This window comes from Macaca nemestrina, chromosome 10, assembly GCF_043159975.1.
Source record: "Macaca nemestrina isolate mMacNem1 chromosome 10, mMacNem.hap1, whole genome shotgun sequence".
NCBI classification, from domain to species: domain Eukaryota; kingdom Metazoa; phylum Chordata; class Mammalia; order Primates; family Cercopithecidae; genus Macaca; species Macaca nemestrina.
Window position 1 is genome coordinate 90,207,757 of NC_092134.1, and position 18,322 is coordinate 90,226,078.

The following is an 18,322-nucleotide window of genomic DNA, read 5'->3' on the forward strand; positions in this document are numbered from 1 at the left end:
TGATGTCTCATATCTCCCTAAAATGTGTAAAAACAAGCTGTGCCCTGACCGCCTTTGGTGCATGTCGTCAGGACTTCCTGAGACTATGTCATGGGCATGTCCTCAACTTTGGCAAAATAGACTTTCTAAATTAACTGAGACCGTCTTAAATTTTTGGTGTTCACACAGGCCATTGTGAGAACTGCGTATTTACTCAAAGTAAAATAATGAAGGATTTGAATGGATTCATACCTGATTTGACTTAGTTTAAAAAGAGATCATTCTAGCAACTCTGTTAAGGCTAACCTATCAGGCACAAGAGTGGAAACAGACATCTACTTAGCTATTTCAGTGATAGAAGTAAGGGATGCTAGTGCTCAAATCAGAGTGATGGTAGTGAGATAATGAAAGGTCAATTTTTGATACATTTTAAAAGGAAGTAGAACATTTATTCTAGCTAATGTATCAGATGTGGAGTGTTCAAAGAAGAAGAAGAGAAATGATGACTAGGCTTTTGGCTGAACAACTTAGATCAACTTAGTATAAAGTGGGTTTTGAGTTGGGAGGGCAGGAATTCTCTTTTGGATATGCTGTGCTTGAAATGTCTGTTAGACATTCCAGTAAATAGTCATAAGTAAGTAGGCATATATATGAGTCTGGAGTTTAGGAGAGAGATCTGGACTAGAAGTAACTGTTAATAGTAAAGAATTAAAAAACCAAGATATGAGCCTGGAGAGACATTCCAACATTAAGTTGTCACAAAGAAGAAGATAATGTAAGAGAGAGATCTGGACTAGAAGTGACTGTTAACAGAAAAGAATAAAAAAACTGAGATGTGAGCCCGGAGAAACATTCCAACACTAAGTTGTCACACAAAAAAGAAGAAACAACAGAAGAAAATGAGAACAATTAATTATGAAGAAAGGAAGAAAATCAAGAGCCCTGGAAATGAAGAGAAAAAAAGTATGTCAAAGAAGAAAAGTGATTAGTTGTGCACGTATTGCTGATAAGGAAGACGGAGAATGAGAACTGGCCATTAGTGTCCTACACATTGTTAAATATAGTGAACCCCAAGTTTCTCTTCAAAGAATCAGTATGTCAGTATGTTCAGCTCTCTTATTCTTTGAATCTCCATTTTAAAGTTTAACTTCCTGGCTCTCTTTGCCTCCTTGCCTCTAGTTTCAGTAAAGAACTTTCCTGCCATTCCTAAACAGTAGTTCACATCTGTTCTCTTGGTCACCGGTTCTGACCTAAGTCATCTTTAGTTACCTGTTCCTAACCATCCTTCTTGCCAAACTACTCACCCTGCCATTCCGGCTCATACTCCTGCTCTTTTTAAAATAGCCAGTCGGAATTAGCTTAGACTGTGCAGTCCAACCCTAGCCAGTAGGGGAATGACACAGCAGTAGGGGTTCTCTGTGTCAGGAGTAAGAACTCCTGCCCCTGCCCTGTCCAGATGTGCTCTTGCCATTGTTCCATCTGTGAGGAGCACTGTTTTTGCAGAAAGGAAAATTTGCCTTGCTGAGAAAATTGTTTGAGTGATATTTCTTTGCAGCACCAGGGAACAAGCATTTTGCATTTCTAGCAATTTGAGCAGATTCATGGAGGAATAGGATATAAAAACCTGGCTGGGGCGGGGTTATGAGAGAATAAACAAGGAGTTAAAGAATGAACATGGCCGGCTTTTTCAAGGAGAAGCAGGGCAGTAACTGGTAAGGGCAGTGAGATATAAGAAAGATTTTGTTGTTGCTATTGTTTTCTGAAAGTGAGAGAAATAAGAGCTGTGTTTGTGTGTTAATGAGAATAATCTAGGGAACTACTTTGCAAATTATCTGTAGTAACAGATTGTCTTCGTTCTTTTCTAAAATTTCTGATTATAAATTGATACTTTTGTACAAAGTAATAAAATTATTGACTAGGAAAATAAAATGGAAAAAACATTCAAAATATAAGCCAAATTTTTCTATGGGAAACAGTATGGGAAACAGCCATTCCTCACAAAATTAGTAATTGAATTATCATATGATTTAGCTATTCTACTTCTGGACATATACCCAAATATTTGAAAGCAAGATCTCAAAGAGATATTTGTGCACTCATGCTCATAGCAGCATTATTCACAATATCTAAAGGTGAAAGCAGGGGTTTGAGACCATCCTGGCCAACATGGCAAAACCCTGTCTCTACTAAAAGTACAAAAATTAGCTGGGTGTGGTGGTGTGCACCTGTAGTCCCAGCTACTCGGGAGGCTGAGGTAGGAGAATCACATGAACGTGGGAGGTGGAGGTTGCAGTAAGCTGTGATCATGCCACTGCACTTCAACCTGGGTGACAGAGAGGGACTCTATCTCAAAAAAAAAAAAAAAAATATGAAAGCAACCCAGTGCCCATTGATGGATAAAAGGATAAATAAAATAAAATGTGGTAAATGCATATACTATGGTTTGAATGTTTTCCCCCTCCCAAACTCATATTGAAATTTAATTGCCCATGTAACAGTATTGGGAGATGGGGCCTGTTTGATAATACTAGGGCATAAAGGCTCTTCCTTCCTGGGTGGGTTTAGTGCCTCATAAAAGAGCCTTCAGGAGTGAGCTGTCTCGGTCCTTCTGCATTGTGCCCTGTGAGGATCCAGCATTCTGTCCTTCCAGAGGATGCAATGTGCAAGGTGCTATCTTGGAAGAAGAGAATGGCCTCATCAGACGCCAAACCTGCCTGTACCTTGACCTTAGATTTCCCAGTTCTCAGACCTGTGGGAAATGAATTTCTGTTATTTATAAATTATCCAATCTTGGATATTCTTATATAGCATCACAAAATGGACTGAGACAACATACAATGGAATATTATTCATTTTTAAAAATGAAGTTCTGACACATGGATGAAGCTTGGGCATATTATGCTAAGTGAAATAAGCCAGTCACATGAAGACTAGTACTATAGGATTTCAATTATATGAAGTATCTGGAGTAGTCAAATTCATAGAAACAGAAAGTAGAATGGTGGTTACCAGGAGATAGCAGGGAGGACAAAATGGGAGTTATCGCTTAATGAGCATAGCGCTTCAGTTTTACAAGATGGAAAAGTTCTGGAGATTGGTTGCATGACAATGAATATACACAACACTATTGAACTATATACTTAAACATGGCTAAGATGGTAAATTTTATGTTATGCGTGTTTTGCCGCAATTAAAAATAAACATAAGACAATTTTTAAATTATTTGCTTAGACATAAAATTTCTCTGTAAAAATCTTACAAAAATTTCAAAATGCTTACTCTCAAGTTGTGTTATCTTCTCTCAGTCTGGTAACTAATTCATGGACTGGCATGAGTGCATGGTCATACTTGATTAGCTGTCACTGAAATGATGATGTAGAAGAGACGAGAGAATTGCTGGAGTGATGTTTGGTGTAGTGAGAAGGGATGGGATTAAGTGCACAAGCAGAGGGGTTGACTTTGTCTGGGACAGGGAATTTTCCATGTGTACTAACAGGTAGCAAGTCTGAATGTATGAGTGCAGATACTGTTGAATGAGTAGAACAGGTGGTGAGAGACTGTGGGTAGATTCTTCTGTAAGTTTGCATTTTCTTGATGAAAGTAAAGAAACAAGGTTGTCATCTGAGACTTCAGATAGGATAAAGTAGAAAGCTTTTTATGAGTGGAAGAGTAAATAGATACTTTGAGTAAAAAAATGGAAGGATGGAAATATACCATATTAACCTAGTATTTGGCTCTTCTATTCAAAAAATACCCCCCATATTCCATTTTACTATTTAATTTTTCCTTCCTCCCCAGTGACACTAAATCTTAAAGCCAAGAGAAATATTACACTCCTTTTGTATTCCACAGATCTTACTCAGTAGGTAGGAAATATTCATAAAATGGTTTCAAATGTAATCTGAATTAATAACAACTTGCTTCAAATTGTTTAGTTTATTCTTCTATTGATCTTTATGCTGCTATTACAATTTTTGTGATGTTCTACTTAGAGGCACACATCATTTCTTTTTGTGCTTATTATTTTTATAGCATTGCCGCCGTGGGCTATGTGTAAACAAAGACATGGAAACACGTCCTGTAAATGGTGAATGGGGACCATGGGAACCTTACAGTTCTTGTTCAAGAACATGTGGAGGTGGAATCGAAAGCTCAGCCAGGCACTGTAATCGTCCTGAGTATGTCTTTTTTATGTCACTATAAATTAAGATTATCTCAAGGCACCAGAAAGTAAACATCAGTTTCACTCACTTCTAAAACTGGAGGTCAGTCCGTAAGTTTCTGAGATTCAGAAAACTTCTGGAACACTTTAAGTCATATTGATTTATATTTTGGTAGATTCAGACATTAAAAAAAAAACCCTAAATAGATTAAATTTTATAAACTGAACTGAGATCCATTTTCTTCATTTTTTTTTGTTTTTTAATTTAGTATAAATTTTGAGACATACTTTTAAGTGTGAATGACAGTTATATAATGGCATTTTCACATTTACCGTATGCCTAGTGAAACATCCTGGCTCCTTTCATGTATGTGTTGGATCTTCTGGACAGCATATATAGTTTGGTTACCGATTTTTTTACTGTTTTGTGCAATGTGACATGTGATATTTTCCTTTCTCTGCTTCTTGTGTTATAGATGCATCATTGTCTTTAGCTGAATAAGTACTAAAGCATATATCCCCCTCATCAAACTATTTAAAAGAGCTTACATATTGCATTAAGATTTTAAGTTAATGTTTCTGTTGTATACATGATATAGAAGTTGGTAAGCAATATGATACTCTTTACTTAAAGTATTATTAATAAGCATTTTTAATGCACAAATGTGACTTACTCTGAATAAACTCTTGGTTCATTTAAATTTTAGGATAAATTATACTAGAAGTCTTTATATTCCAAAAATTCTGCAAAAAATTTTATTTTCTGGCATAAGCCAAAATAACATGGATGTAGATTGATACCATAAAGCTCCTTAAATTGAGTGATAAATAAGATATACATGACAAAGATGTGTATGTATTTTCTTGTTATTTAACAAGGCCTCTGCCTTTGTTACTGTCTTTGGCTCACTACATGTCTTTTATTCTTTCCAGAAAATGAGCAAACCCTTTTTTGGAAGTTTAAGAACAAACTTCCATTGCTAGTTTCATGCTAGTTAACCTAGTCAAGAATAAGATATCATTCCTGCCCTCTAGGCTCACTGTCCACGCTAAGGTGGATATTTTAGTGGTTCATTATCCATAGAATTGCTTAAAACTCATGTTACATACTTCTGTTAAAAAAGTGTTAGTGGGACTTCATTGGTTTTCTAGATCCTAGAAAAGATTGGAACTTTTAGAAGTAAGTGGCACAAATAATGTTGTACTGATATGCTTTAAAATGTAATGAATTTGACTAGGCCAAGAAACGGAGGAAATTACTGTGTGGGCCGCAGGATGAAATTTCGATCATGTAATACTGATTCATGTCCAAAAGGCACACAAGACTTTCGAGAGAAGCAATGCTCTGATTTTAATGGCAAACATTTGGGCATCAATGGCATTCCCTCTAATGTGAGGTGGCTTCCAAGATACAGTGGCAGTAAGTAAATTATGCTGTTCCTTTGATGTAAATTTTTCTGAGACATAAGAACACATAGCTTTATTATTATACATTAAAAAATGTGACCTTTTTCTTTTTTACAGTTCGCACAAAAGATCGTTGTAAACTCTACTGTCAGGTTGCTGGAACCAATGATTTCTACCTATTGAAGTATATGGTTGAAGATGGTACTCCTTGTGGAAATGAAACTCATGACATCTGTGTTCAAGGCCGGTGTATGGTAAGTAAACTGTAAGTTTCTGTTATATTTAAAGTGACTTTAAGAATAATGTTTTTTTGCCGGGCGCGGTGGCTCACGCCTGTAATCCCAGCACTTTGGGAGGCCGAGGTGGGCGGATCACAAGGTCAGGAGATCGAGACCACAGTGAAACCCCGTCTCTACTAAAAATACAAAAAATTAGCCGGGCGCGGTGGCGGGCGCCTGTAGTCCCAGCTACTCAGGAGGCTGAGGCAGGAGAATGGCGGGAACCCGGGAGGCGGAGCTTGCAGTGAGCCGAGATCGCGCCACTGCACTCCAGCCTGGGCGACAGAGCGAGACTCCGTCTCAAAAAAAAAAAAAAAAAAAAAGAATAATGTTTTTTTTCTATTTATATAACCAAATATTACTTTTACTATCTCAGTATATGTTCTTATGCATTCCAACAAAGCAACCTTTGTTATCATGCTATCTATAGAAGTATAGTTAGCCTGGTTACTGGGGATTCTCTGTCATCAAAAATGCCTCAACAAAGCATTAAGTTAAATTTTCTGACTTCCTATGGTCTATTGTACTCATAATCAAAATAGAAATGAGGTCAGCTTCCTAAAAGATAGAAAATAATAGGATACAAGGATTGTAAAGTGATTTTGCTACTTTAAATGTAACCTTCTACAGTAACGTTTTCCTTACCGTTAAAACCATTGATATTCTCCCTTCCTCTTTCCAGCTCTCTGTCACTTACTTGTATGTGCATTCAACAAACATTGATTGAGTAGCTACTAGATGTCAGATACTGTTCAAGTCACCAGGATAAAAGATTGGAGCAGAGAACCCCACTTCCAAGATGGTCACAGATTTGTGGGGGAAATAGGCACGTAAACAATTACAATGTAATGCTATGGGTCATCTGCAAGGTAGCACCGAGTTATTGAGGAAGGAGTGTCTTATTTTATGGGGAGGTGGGTAAAGGATTCAGAGAACCTTTCATGGAGCGCATGAGACTTGTGCCAAGTATCGAAATGAGTAGGTTTTAGAAGGAGAGGAATTATGGGAGCAGTGTTGGAGTTAGGGACCAGCAGATGGTTGTCAAATGCACTTTTTTTTTCTTAACTCCTTGGAAACACATAGAAGCATTTGAAGTCAAGGGAGAGATGTGATTCAGTTTGCCTATTGGAATCTTCAAAATATTGGATTTAGAAGATTGGAGACAGGTGGTCTAGGTCAGAGCTGATGAGATGCTGAGTAAAAGCACAAACATTGCAATGGCAATCTTGAGAATGGATGGCAAGTTTGAGAACTAGGCTAGTGAATGTGGTCTAAAGAATATAGTAAGTGTACTTCTATGAGACCAACTTTTTTAGATTCCACATATAAATGAGATCATATGGTATTTGTTTTTTGGTGCCTGGCTTATTTCATTTAACATAATGTCCTCCAGATTGATCCATGTCGTCACAAATGGCAGGGTTTCCTCTTCTTTATGGCTGAATAATATACCATTTTGTATATAAACCACATCGTTTAAATCCATGCATCCACTGATGGACACTTAGGTTGATTTAATATCTTGGCTATTGTGAATAGAGCTGTGTTAAACATGGGAGTGTAGATCTCTCTTTAATATACTAATATCATTTCCTTTGGATATGTGCCCAATAGTGAGATTGCTGGATCATATGGTAGTTCTATTTTTAGTGGATATGTGCTATCACCACAAAAATGATAACTACGTGAGGTTATTATGCATTTGTTAATTAGCTAGATTTAACCATTCCTTAATGTATTGATATTCTTCACAACATCATGTTGTACATGATAAAAACATACAATGTTATCTGTCAATTTAAAAATAAACAGTAAAAAATAATTAAAAATATAAGTATAATCTTATGAACTTATTCCTTTGGTTAAAGTGGAGCTCTATAGGGCAAACTTAATCTCTCCGTAAACAAGTCTCTATTACCTTATCCGGGTGATAAAGGCCCTTCACCCAAAGAGCTAATGAGATGTTCAAAGAGAGTTAAAATAATTTAAATTGGAAACAGCTTAAATACTGAAAAGGTTATTCAGTGGCCTGCAAAAAAATTGTGCTTTAAATTAGCAGCTTAAAGTCATATCAAAATGCAAAAGTTATGATGAAGATTATCTGAACATATAGAGGCATACTACTTTCAGAAAATATATACTTAAAGTTTTGATTTTGAAAACATCTGCCTTGTATATAAAAAAATTCACGAGGCTTAAGAAATTTTCTTTACTGATCACTAAATTTAGAGGGCCATTCCAAACAACGGAAAGAGTTATTGCAACGTATGCAGAGGACAGCTTCTTCATGGAGAGGAGCTGCATTTGTTCTTTTGAAATTTCTGGAACAAGCCGTCTACTTGCATATTCATTCAGTTTTTAAAATAAGCACTGTTATGCTGGGTATTAGTTTTAGAGAAAATGTTGCTTTTAAATATTTATTTGAAACTAAGATTATTTGCAGCGTTCTAAGGTCATGAGTTAAAATAATAACCATGAAAGACATCTTTTTGGAGTACTCTAATGTGTTACTTACGTACTCATTCTTTAGTCTCTTTGAATTACTTTTCTTTTAAGAGCGGTTTTCAAATGACAGTGCGTATTGGAATCAATGTCAGTGTTACAATGCAGATTCCTAGATTTTATTTCCAGGTATTATAATTCAGAAGATCTGGGAATCTGTCTTTTTAAATACCACCCCATGTGATGTTGATGCAGGAGGTCTGTGGATGACCCTTTAATAAACATGACTTTTTAGACCATGTAAATAGATATGTGAAAATATTGACATACAACAAGATGAATACATATTTTGAAACAATTCTGTTGTACTGAATCTCCTGGTAATTGAAAGGATATTTGTGAAAAGAACTTTGTAAACTTTAAAGTACCATTCTTATAGTTGGTCATTCTTTTTTTTTTTTAACTTTTATTTTAGGTTCAGGGGTCTATATGCAAGATTTTATACAGGTAAATTCGTGTAATAGGGTTTTGTTGTACAGATTATTTCATCATCTAGATACTAAGCTTAGTATCCAATAGTTACTTTTTCTGATCCTCTCCCTCCTCCCACCCTCCACCCTCAACAGGCCGCAGTGTGTGTTGTTCCCCTCTTTGTGCCCATGTGTTCTCATCATTTAGCTCCCACTTATAAGTGAGAACGTGTAATATTTGGCTTTCTGTTCCTGTGTTGGTTTGCTAAGGAGGATGACCTCCAGCTCCATCCATGTTCCTATAAAGGACATAATTTTATTCTTTTCTATGGCTGCACAGTATTCCTTTGTGTATATGTGTCACATTTTCTTTATCCAGTCTACCATTAGTAGACACTTAGGTTCATTTCATGTCTTTGCTATTGTAAATAGTGCTGCAATGAACATACACCTGCATGTGTCTTTATGGTAGAACGAATTATATTCCTTTGGGTATATATCCAGTAATGGGATTGCTGAGTTGAATGGTAGTTCAGTTTTTAGCTCTTTAAGGAATCTCCACACTGCTTTCCACAGTGGTTGAACCAATTTACACTCCCACCAACAGTGTATAACCATTCTCTTTTCTGCAGTCTTTCCAGCATCTGTTATTTTTTGACTTTTTAATAATAGTCATTCTGACTGGCGTGAGATGCTATCTTATTTTGGTTTTGATTTGCATTTCTCTAATGATCATTGATATTGCACTTTTTCCGTATTCTTGTTGGCTGCATGTATGTCTTCTCTTAAAAGATATTTGTTCATGTTCTTTGCTCACTTTTTAATGTTTTTTTTTTTCTTGTAAATTTATTTAAGTTTCTTATAGATGCTGGATAATAGACCTTTGTCAAATGTGTAGTTTGAAGATATTTCCCCCTATTCTGTAGATTGCCTATTTACTCTGTTGATAGTTTCTTTTGCTGTTCAGAAGCTCTTAAATTTAACTAAATCTCATTTTCCAGTTTTTGCTGTTGCAATTGCTTTTGGTTTCTTCATCATGAAATCTTTACCAGTTCTTATGTCCAGAATGGTATTGCCTAGGTTGTCTTCCAGGGTTTTTATAGTTTGGGGTTTTACATTGAAGTCTTTAATCCATCATGAGTTGATTTTTTTATACGACGTAAGGAAGGTTTTCAGTTTCAATCTTTTCTGCATATGGTTAACGATTTATCTCAGCACCATTTATTGAATAGGGAGTCCTTTTTCCATTGCTTGTTTTGATCAGCTTTGTTGAAGATCAGATGGTTGTAACTGTGTGGACTTACTTCTGGTCTCTCTATTCTGCCCCATTGGTATGTGTGTCTGTTTTTGTACCAGTACCATGCTGTTTTGGTTACTGTAGCCTTGTAGTATAGTTTGAAGTTGGATAGCATGACGCCTTCAGCTTTGTTCTTTTTGGTTAGGATTGCTTTGGCTATTCAGGCTGTTTTATTGGTTCCATATGAATTTTAAAATAGTTTTTTCTAGTTCTGTAAAGAATATCAATGGTAGTTTTATAGAAATGGCATTGGATGTATATGTTGCTTTGGGCAGTATGGCCATTTTAATGATATTAGTTCTTCGCATCTGTAAGCATAGAATATTTAGAATATTTTCATTTGTTTGTGTCATCTCTATTTCTTTGAGCAGTGTTTTATTATTCTCATTGTAGAGATCTTTCGCCTCCCTGGTTAGCTGTATTCCTAGGTATTTTATTCTTTTGGTGGCCATTGTGGAGGGATTGTCTTCCTTATTTGGGTCTCAAGTTGGTTATTATTGGTGTGTAGGAATGGTACTAATTTTTGTACATTGATTTTGTATCTTGCAAATTTACTGAAGTTGTTTGTCAGGTTAAGGAGCTTTTGGGTCGAGACTGTGGAGTTTCTAGATATATAATCATGTCATCAACCAGCAGGGACTGTTTGATTTCCTCTTTTTCTATTTGGATGCCCTTTCTTTCTTTCTTTTCCCTGATTGTACTGTTCCAGACTTTCAGTACATGTTATATAGGAGTGGTGAGAGAGTCATCCTTGTCTTGTGCCAGTTTTCAAGGGAAACTCTTCCTGCTTTTCCCCATTCAGTATAATAGCCTTTGTGGGTTTGTCATAGATCACTCTTATTATTTTGAGGTATGTTGCTTCAATGCCTACTTCATGAAGAGCTCTTAACATGAAGGGGTGTTGAATTGTATTGAAAGCGTTTTCTGCATCTGTTGAGATAATCATGTGATTTTTGTATTTTGTTCTGTTTATGTGATGAATTGCATTTGTTGATTTGTGTATGTTGAACCAACTTTGCACCCTGGGGATGAAGTCTACTTGATGGTGGTGGATAAGCTTTTGATTTGCTGCTGGATTTGGTTTGCAAGTATTTTTTGAAGATTTTTGTATCAGTATTCATCAAGGATATTGGCCTAAAGTTTTATTTTTTTGTCGTATGTCTGCCAGGATTTGGTATCAGGATGATGCTGACCTCATAGAATGAGGTAGGGAGGAGTCCCTCCTCCTCAATTTTTAAAATAGTGTCAGTAGGAATGGTACCAGCTCTTGTTTGTACACCTAGTAGAATTCAGCTGGGAATAGTGTGGTCCTGGGCTTTTTTTTGGATGGTAGGCTACTTATTACTGATTCCATTTCAGAGCTCATTATTGATCTGTCCAGGGAATCTCTTTCTTCCACCTTCAGTCTTGGGAGGGTGTATGCGTCCAGGAGTTTATCCATTTCTTCTAGGTTTTCTAGTTCATGTGCATAGAGGTGTTCATAGTAGTCTCTGAGAGTTATTTGTATTTCTGTGGGGTCAGTGGTAAATCCCCTTTGTCATTTCTGATTATATGTATTTGGATCTTCTCTCTTTTCTTCATAATTAGTCATTCTTATAATATTGATTGTAATTGTGTCTTGAAGGCAGCTGGTTGTGATCACGTGTTAAACTCCAGTGCCAAGATAGACAAATGTGGAGTGTGTGGTGGGGACAACTCTTCATGCAAGACAATAACAGGTGTCTTCAACAGTTCTCATTATGGTAAGTTGTGTATTTGTTTCTAGTTTTCCCTTTTATTTAGTATAATAATGGAGTCTGTAAAGAATGTGTAATAGTAATCCTTTGTTACTGTTTTGTCCTACTCTATGCCATTAGTCCAAAATGATTGTTAAGGAAAAATTTCCTAAATATAAAAAAATTAAATACTGTATTAGACCAGATGTATCCTTGATTAATGAATTCACCTGCCCCAGGCAAATCTGATTCTTAAAAATGTATTAGGTGCATTTATTAGAGTAAATTCAGTGCTGTTTGACTGTCATGTGTGATATGTGAATAATCCTCCCATAATGAAATGCTTTTTTTCCCTATAACCTAAAATGTATATATTTGTGATTTTTTTCCAGGAAACTTGCTTTCAAATATTTTCATTACTTGAATCACTTTCTTTTTTTAGTATGACTTGGCCTGTTACACTTCTTATTAATAGTACATAGAAAATGTTGATTGAAGGTGAAGGATGAAACCATTAACTTAAATATTTTTCTGAATTAAATGTTTCAGAATTATTGTCACATTTGATTTTCCAGGCAGTATCTCGATCACATATTGGCCATGATTTAATTTTTCTCCAAAAAATCATGAGAATATGTAAGATATTTTCCATTGTAATGTTTTCTGGGCAAGATTTTTTGTTTTTATGATAATAAAAGCAGATCTTTAAAACCTTCTTTGCAAATTAAATTTATTTCTTACAACCTTATTTATTCATTTATTTATTTAGAGACAGGGTGTTACTCTGTTGGCCAGGCTGGAGTACAGTGGCACAATCATAGCTCATTGCAACTCTGAACTCCTGGGCTCCAGCAGTCTTTCCACCTCCTCATCCCCAGTACCTAGAACTACAGGTGCTCACCACCATGCCTAGTTAATTCGTGTGTGTGTGTAGAGATGGGTCTCAATGTGTTGCTAGGTTGGTCTAAACTCCTAGCTTCAAGTGATCCTCCCATCTCGGCCTCCCAAAGTCCTGAAATTACAGGCATGAACCACCACACCTAGCCTATTTTTTTTTAACAAGATTTTTTTTTTTTTTTGAGACGGTGTCTCGCTCTGTCGCCCAGGCTGGAGTGCAGTGGCCGGATCTCAGCTCACTGCAAGCTCCGCCTCCCGGGTTTAGGCCATTCTCTTGCCTCAGCCTGTAGCTGGGACTACAGGCGCCCACCAGTGCGCCCGGCTAATCTTTTGTATTTTTTAGTAGAGACGGGGTTTCACCATGGTAGCCAGGATGGTCTCGATCTCCTGACCTCGTAATCCGCCCGTCTCAAGATATTATTTTGAATTAAATCAATTGACAAAGATTTTGAAGTATCATAATACCTAATATTGGCAAGGATGTACATAACCAGGCACTCTCAAACATTCCTGGAAGGAGTTTGTCTTTGTACCCTTTGACCCGTCAATTCCATTCACCTTTGTCTTCTGTGTTTTCTTCTACATCTTGTAGTTAAAATTGCATTGTAGAATTTTTCCAGCGTTAGCTGTCACTGTGGGATCACTGTTGCTATATTCAAGACATCAGAAAATATCTGTCAGTGAAGTGAGAGCAGTTTATCAACAAAGGCCACGCTGTGGCCACTTTATGGGTGCAGATCTTGACAAAACGATTCTCAAGTTCTAGCCTATTTTTTACAGTCTTATCATTCAGCTTTAAATTGTGTTCATGTGTGTTCAAATTGTTACTTACTTCCATTAAAACAGTATAATTTAAAACTTAATATTTATGTTTTCATGTATGTGTAAAACAGTACATTTTATACTCAGATATTTATGAATCTCGGTTACTCGATGATTTGATATATGATTTTTCTAGTTATTTCTTGAGAGCTACACACATTTGATTCCCTTATATAATGCATGGCACATACTTATTACAGTCTGTATTTACTGAAAAATGTTTTTTCCAGGATAAAGCCACATGAACCAAATTAAGATCAAATATATAATCTTGTGAAAATTGTACTGTGCATTAATCAGTTTGCAAATAGAACAATGTGTTAAACTTATTTGCAAGGTCTGATTAGCATTTGTCACATTTCTGCCCCCTGGTGGTAGCCTTCATCTTATTACTTTTGCAATGCCTTTGGCTTGCTTTCTTGAAAAAAATATAATAAACAGTAAAGACATAAATAGTAAAAGTAGTGGATGAGAATATTTTATAGTGAAAAGGTGGTTAATTAAAATATTCTTGTAGGTCAATAACCTACAACCAGTATGCATATAGTGTATACCGAATCATGAAACTATTTACCATCTTACACTAAAAATGTGATGCCTTAGATATAAATAAGGCTGCTCTAAAACACATGCAAGATAGTCTGACATTAGGGTTGTAAATTTAAACTCTTTTAAAAACGGTCTTCTTAAGTTAATTCCATATTTATCAAAGGTAGTGTTTGAGAAAAATTACTTCTTTTACTCATTAAATAGGGGGAAATCCTAATAAATAAGGAAAAGGAAAAACTTAGAATAATATCCTTAGAGTATAACTAACTGTATATTTAAAAACCTGAGTATTAGGACAACTATGGAATGTGTTTTTAGTTTCATGAAAATGTTTTTTCTTAATATATGTTAGATAAAATGTTTCCTCTTTTGAACAGCGCCAATGTTGCCGAATTTGGCCTCATAAAATGGAAATACTACATTCGTTTCACTTGAGTAAACTTTTTACTTTTCTCATAACAAGTTTATTAGTATTCTTGTAAAAATAATGTAAAATTTGGGGAATAGATAAAGGGGTTCCTGCTTATACTATAAACTAAAAGCTCAAGAAAAACTTGAGCTTTAAACTTTTTCTTGTTTATGATTTTTCAATAATGAAACTGAAAAATTTTATTATTTTGCTATTTACTGAGGCTATGTGAACATATCATAGCAATGACCAATTATTTTAACATCTCCTGGACTTATGAATTATATTTGAAATCCTCTATTTTTTCCCAGTATAAAATACAAAAGCATTAACTAAGCTTAAAAGTGAATATGTGAACTAAGTGTCTCAGGAGCTAAAATACTAGCTTTATTCCATTCTATATTAAGAATATTAGAAGTAGGAAAAGATTAGGAAAAGTTAAGAATCTTAAACTCTGTTTCTAGACAACAACCACTTTTTCTCAATCTTCAGCAATTTGTGTAATATACTGACTCAAAAGGAATAACCACTGTGTAATTTTGTAAAGACACAACAAAATTAGGTCTGACTATGGTATTCATATTTTTCATTCATTCAGCAGTAATAACCTCTGGGTCATCTGCTTTTTGTGAAATTTAACATATGTAAAATTATATTGCAGGTTATAATGTTGTTGTAAAGATTCCTGCAGGAGCAACAAACATTGACATTCGTCAGTACAGCTATTCTGGACAACCAGATGACAGTTACCTTGGTAAACATTTCTCATAAACAACAGCCAGTATGTGGCTCTTTGCAATTTCATGGATGTCTGTAGTTTATGTAAATTCTTGGAAGGCAACAAGAGTCCCTTTAGCAAACATGCAATTTCATTTCATACTGAGCTTAGGGCTCCCTATACATATGTTCTTAAGCAGTCCAAAATGTATTACTTAAAAAAAAAAAATGAAATTCTGAACAATAATTTGTCTTCAGTTTTTTTCTCATGTGAATAGTTTAGATAACCAGAAGTTATATTCAATTAGTTGCATGTGTATTTAGAATAAAATACTCTTCTATCATTTTGTCTAACATTAGTTATAGAATTCTTTGGGGTTAAGTGTTTTAAATAGTTTTCTTAATTTTTTTTTCTTTTTTTTTTACTATGTAGCTAAAGTATTTAAATACAGGTTTTTAAAAGGTCTTGTATTTAAAAAAGTCAGAAAAAGAACTGTGGTTTCACGTTTTTATATGTTAATGAATATAGTCACAATATATTGTCTGTTAGCTATTTCTAAAGTATAAACTTAATTTATGTTATTTATTTTTAGAAATTAGCTTTCAGGCTTAAAGAATTTCACTTTAGACACAAATATGAAAAGGATGCTTTAAAAATCGTTTCCTTCTGCCTTAGAAATATCTTAATAGTGAGTTATCTATAATTCACCAAGCTGGAGTAGGTAGGTAATGGTGCAGAGCTGATATTGAGAAAGCATCTGCTGTACATTAATAAGATGTGGACTATTGACTCAAATAATTAACCTGTGTAACTGGCAATCTGAATCTATAATGAACAGCCTATCTCAGGAATTGCATTTGGAACTATAAAGTCAAATGTAAAGGGAATAACTCCTTAATGGGTACAAGGTTTCCTTTTGGGGTGAACAGGTTTTGGAACTAGATAGAGGTGATGGTTGTACGTCATTGTGAATACACTAAATGCCATTGAATTGTTCATTTAACGATGGTTAATTTTGTATCAGTTTCACCTTAATAAAAAATGCAAAATATTTTATTAAAATCAAGTGTAAATAGTTAGAATTATTAGCCTTTTACATTTAGTTGGAATTCTTTTCCTCATGCTAAAAATATTACTTCAGTACGTATACATAGATATATGCTACCATATTGGAAATAAATAATTTAATAGGTATCACTTAGATTCCAAATGTAGACAAATATATCGATCTGGGATTGGATCACAGGTTCTTCTCAACTTTAAAAATTAGAAATGTTGGCCGTGCATGGTGGTTCACGCCTGTAATCCCAGCACTTTGGGAGGTCAAGGCGGGCGGATTACCTGAGGTCAGGAGTTCGAGACCAGCCTGACCAACATGGCAAAACACCGTCTCTACTAAAAGTACAAAAATTAGCCGGGCATGGTGGCAGGTGCCTGTAATCCCAGCTACTCGGGAGGTTGAGGCAGGAGAATCGCTTGAATCAGGGGGTGGAGGTTGCAGTGAGCTGATATTGTGCCATTACACTCCAGCCTGGGCAACAAGAGCAAAACTCTGTCTCAAAAAAAAAAAAAAAAAAAAAAAAAAGAAAGAAAAAAAAAAAGAAAGAAATGCTCACCAATAAAGTATCAGTATACTTTTTGAGAGAATTATAAATGGAAATATCAAAGTCTAGGTCGAGGTGAGTAAAATAGACGTGTGATGTCAATAGAAGGAATTTTAAAAACATTTATATTTATGAAGTTTGGTAACTAAAAGTAGTGAAATGTGTAGTTTTTTTTTTTTTTTTCTAAGCCAGTAAGGTTTTGTTTATTTCCCTTAGGTTTAACAGAACCAATAATCCCTTAAATAGACCTAGCCACATCTGATAAAGCACAGATTCTTAAATAGAGGAATTTCTATGTCACAGACTAAATATAGAACTTTGTTTGTTCCTCACTGAATTCAGTGTAATTCATAAAGACAGTTATACTAGTCTACATATACACAGAAATACCAAATTTATTTTACAATAATCCCTTAAATATTGCTTTTTCAGAGGGGTGTTGTATTTATATTAGAAAGTTTAGCCATAGATAATTGTGTGCGTTCGGTGAGGTTTCCTGGAATGCCAAACAAATGTTTTCTGAAAAGGTTATTCTTCCACTGAAAAGTATAACTTAAGTAAAGCAAGCAAAAAAGTATTTGATTAATATGGGGGTTCTTGTAGTGTAAAATTTTAGATATTACACATCCTCTTGAAAATTAAAAATAAATAGCACAGTACTTTACAATTCACACACCTACAAACATTTTTCAAACTTGATCTTGACTAAAAGACTGAAATAGAAATTTTTATTATTTCTATTAAGCAGTTTAGGAAACTGAGTATGAGGTTTATCCAAGATTACATAGACATTAATTGCAACAACTTAAACTTAAATCCATTGTTTTAACTCTACATTCATTTCTTTTTACTACTGCATGATTGTGGGTGACATGTAATTTTATATTTAAAAAATAGCATTTCTAATACATACTATATAATTGTCTATTTGTATATATAACATATAAATAATTACAAACATATACATATTCTATAGGCATATATTAATGTCTGTCACTGGGAAAAAGAGAACAAGAAGGGAACATGAACAGAGAGGGAAATAGGAGTATTATTCTGAAAAGCAGATATCCACGTATGTATTAACAGGGATACAGGGCTTTTCTATGAAAGATCTAGACGTTTGTATAGAGAATGGCATAGTCATTGCATGGTCTCCTAGAATGTTGACCCTAGAGTTTTAAAGCTTTGTACCTTTTTTCTAAGATAGGCATAAATGGAATGATGCAGCAGTCTGGCTGCTCCTTCTTTCCCTACCATTGATGACCAGGATGATTGAACTAATCCGTCTGCTGGGGTCATGACTTCTTTCTGCTTTCCCACTTCTTGTTCTGAAGCTACATGCCTCATGAAAGAAGATGACCATCTGAGATATAAACGTATAGAGTGAACTTATTTTAATATCTTTGGCTGATGTGCTAAAGTTACCCAACTTATTGATAAAATCCCACATTATAGTAAAATAAAGTTTATTTCCTCAACATTAATTTACATTTGCATTCTTTAATTTCAAAAAAAGATTTGAACTTTAAAAGTTAAACAAGTCCAGGCTCGGTTGCTCACACCTGTAATCCTA

General features: G+C 35.0%; 1 protein-coding gene across 1 annotated transcript in view; it reads left to right on the forward strand.

Annotated features, from left to right (window-relative positions):
* LOC105470174 (ADAM metallopeptidase with thrombospondin type 1 motif 20) overlaps nucleotides 1-18,322 on the forward strand; it is a 209,689-nt gene that overhangs the window by 90,486 nt on the left and 100,881 nt on the right. Inside the window, exons 12-16 of the mRNA XM_024789232.2 lie at nucleotides 4,012-4,157; nucleotides 5,380-5,561; nucleotides 5,666-5,802; nucleotides 11,660-11,777; nucleotides 15,089-15,181. Coding sequence (XP_024645000.2) covers nucleotides 4,012-4,157; nucleotides 5,380-5,561; nucleotides 5,666-5,802; nucleotides 11,660-11,777; nucleotides 15,089-15,181 — 676 coding nt within the window. The remainder of the gene's footprint in view (nucleotides 1-4,011; nucleotides 4,158-5,379; nucleotides 5,562-5,665; nucleotides 5,803-11,659; nucleotides 11,778-15,088; nucleotides 15,182-18,322) is intronic.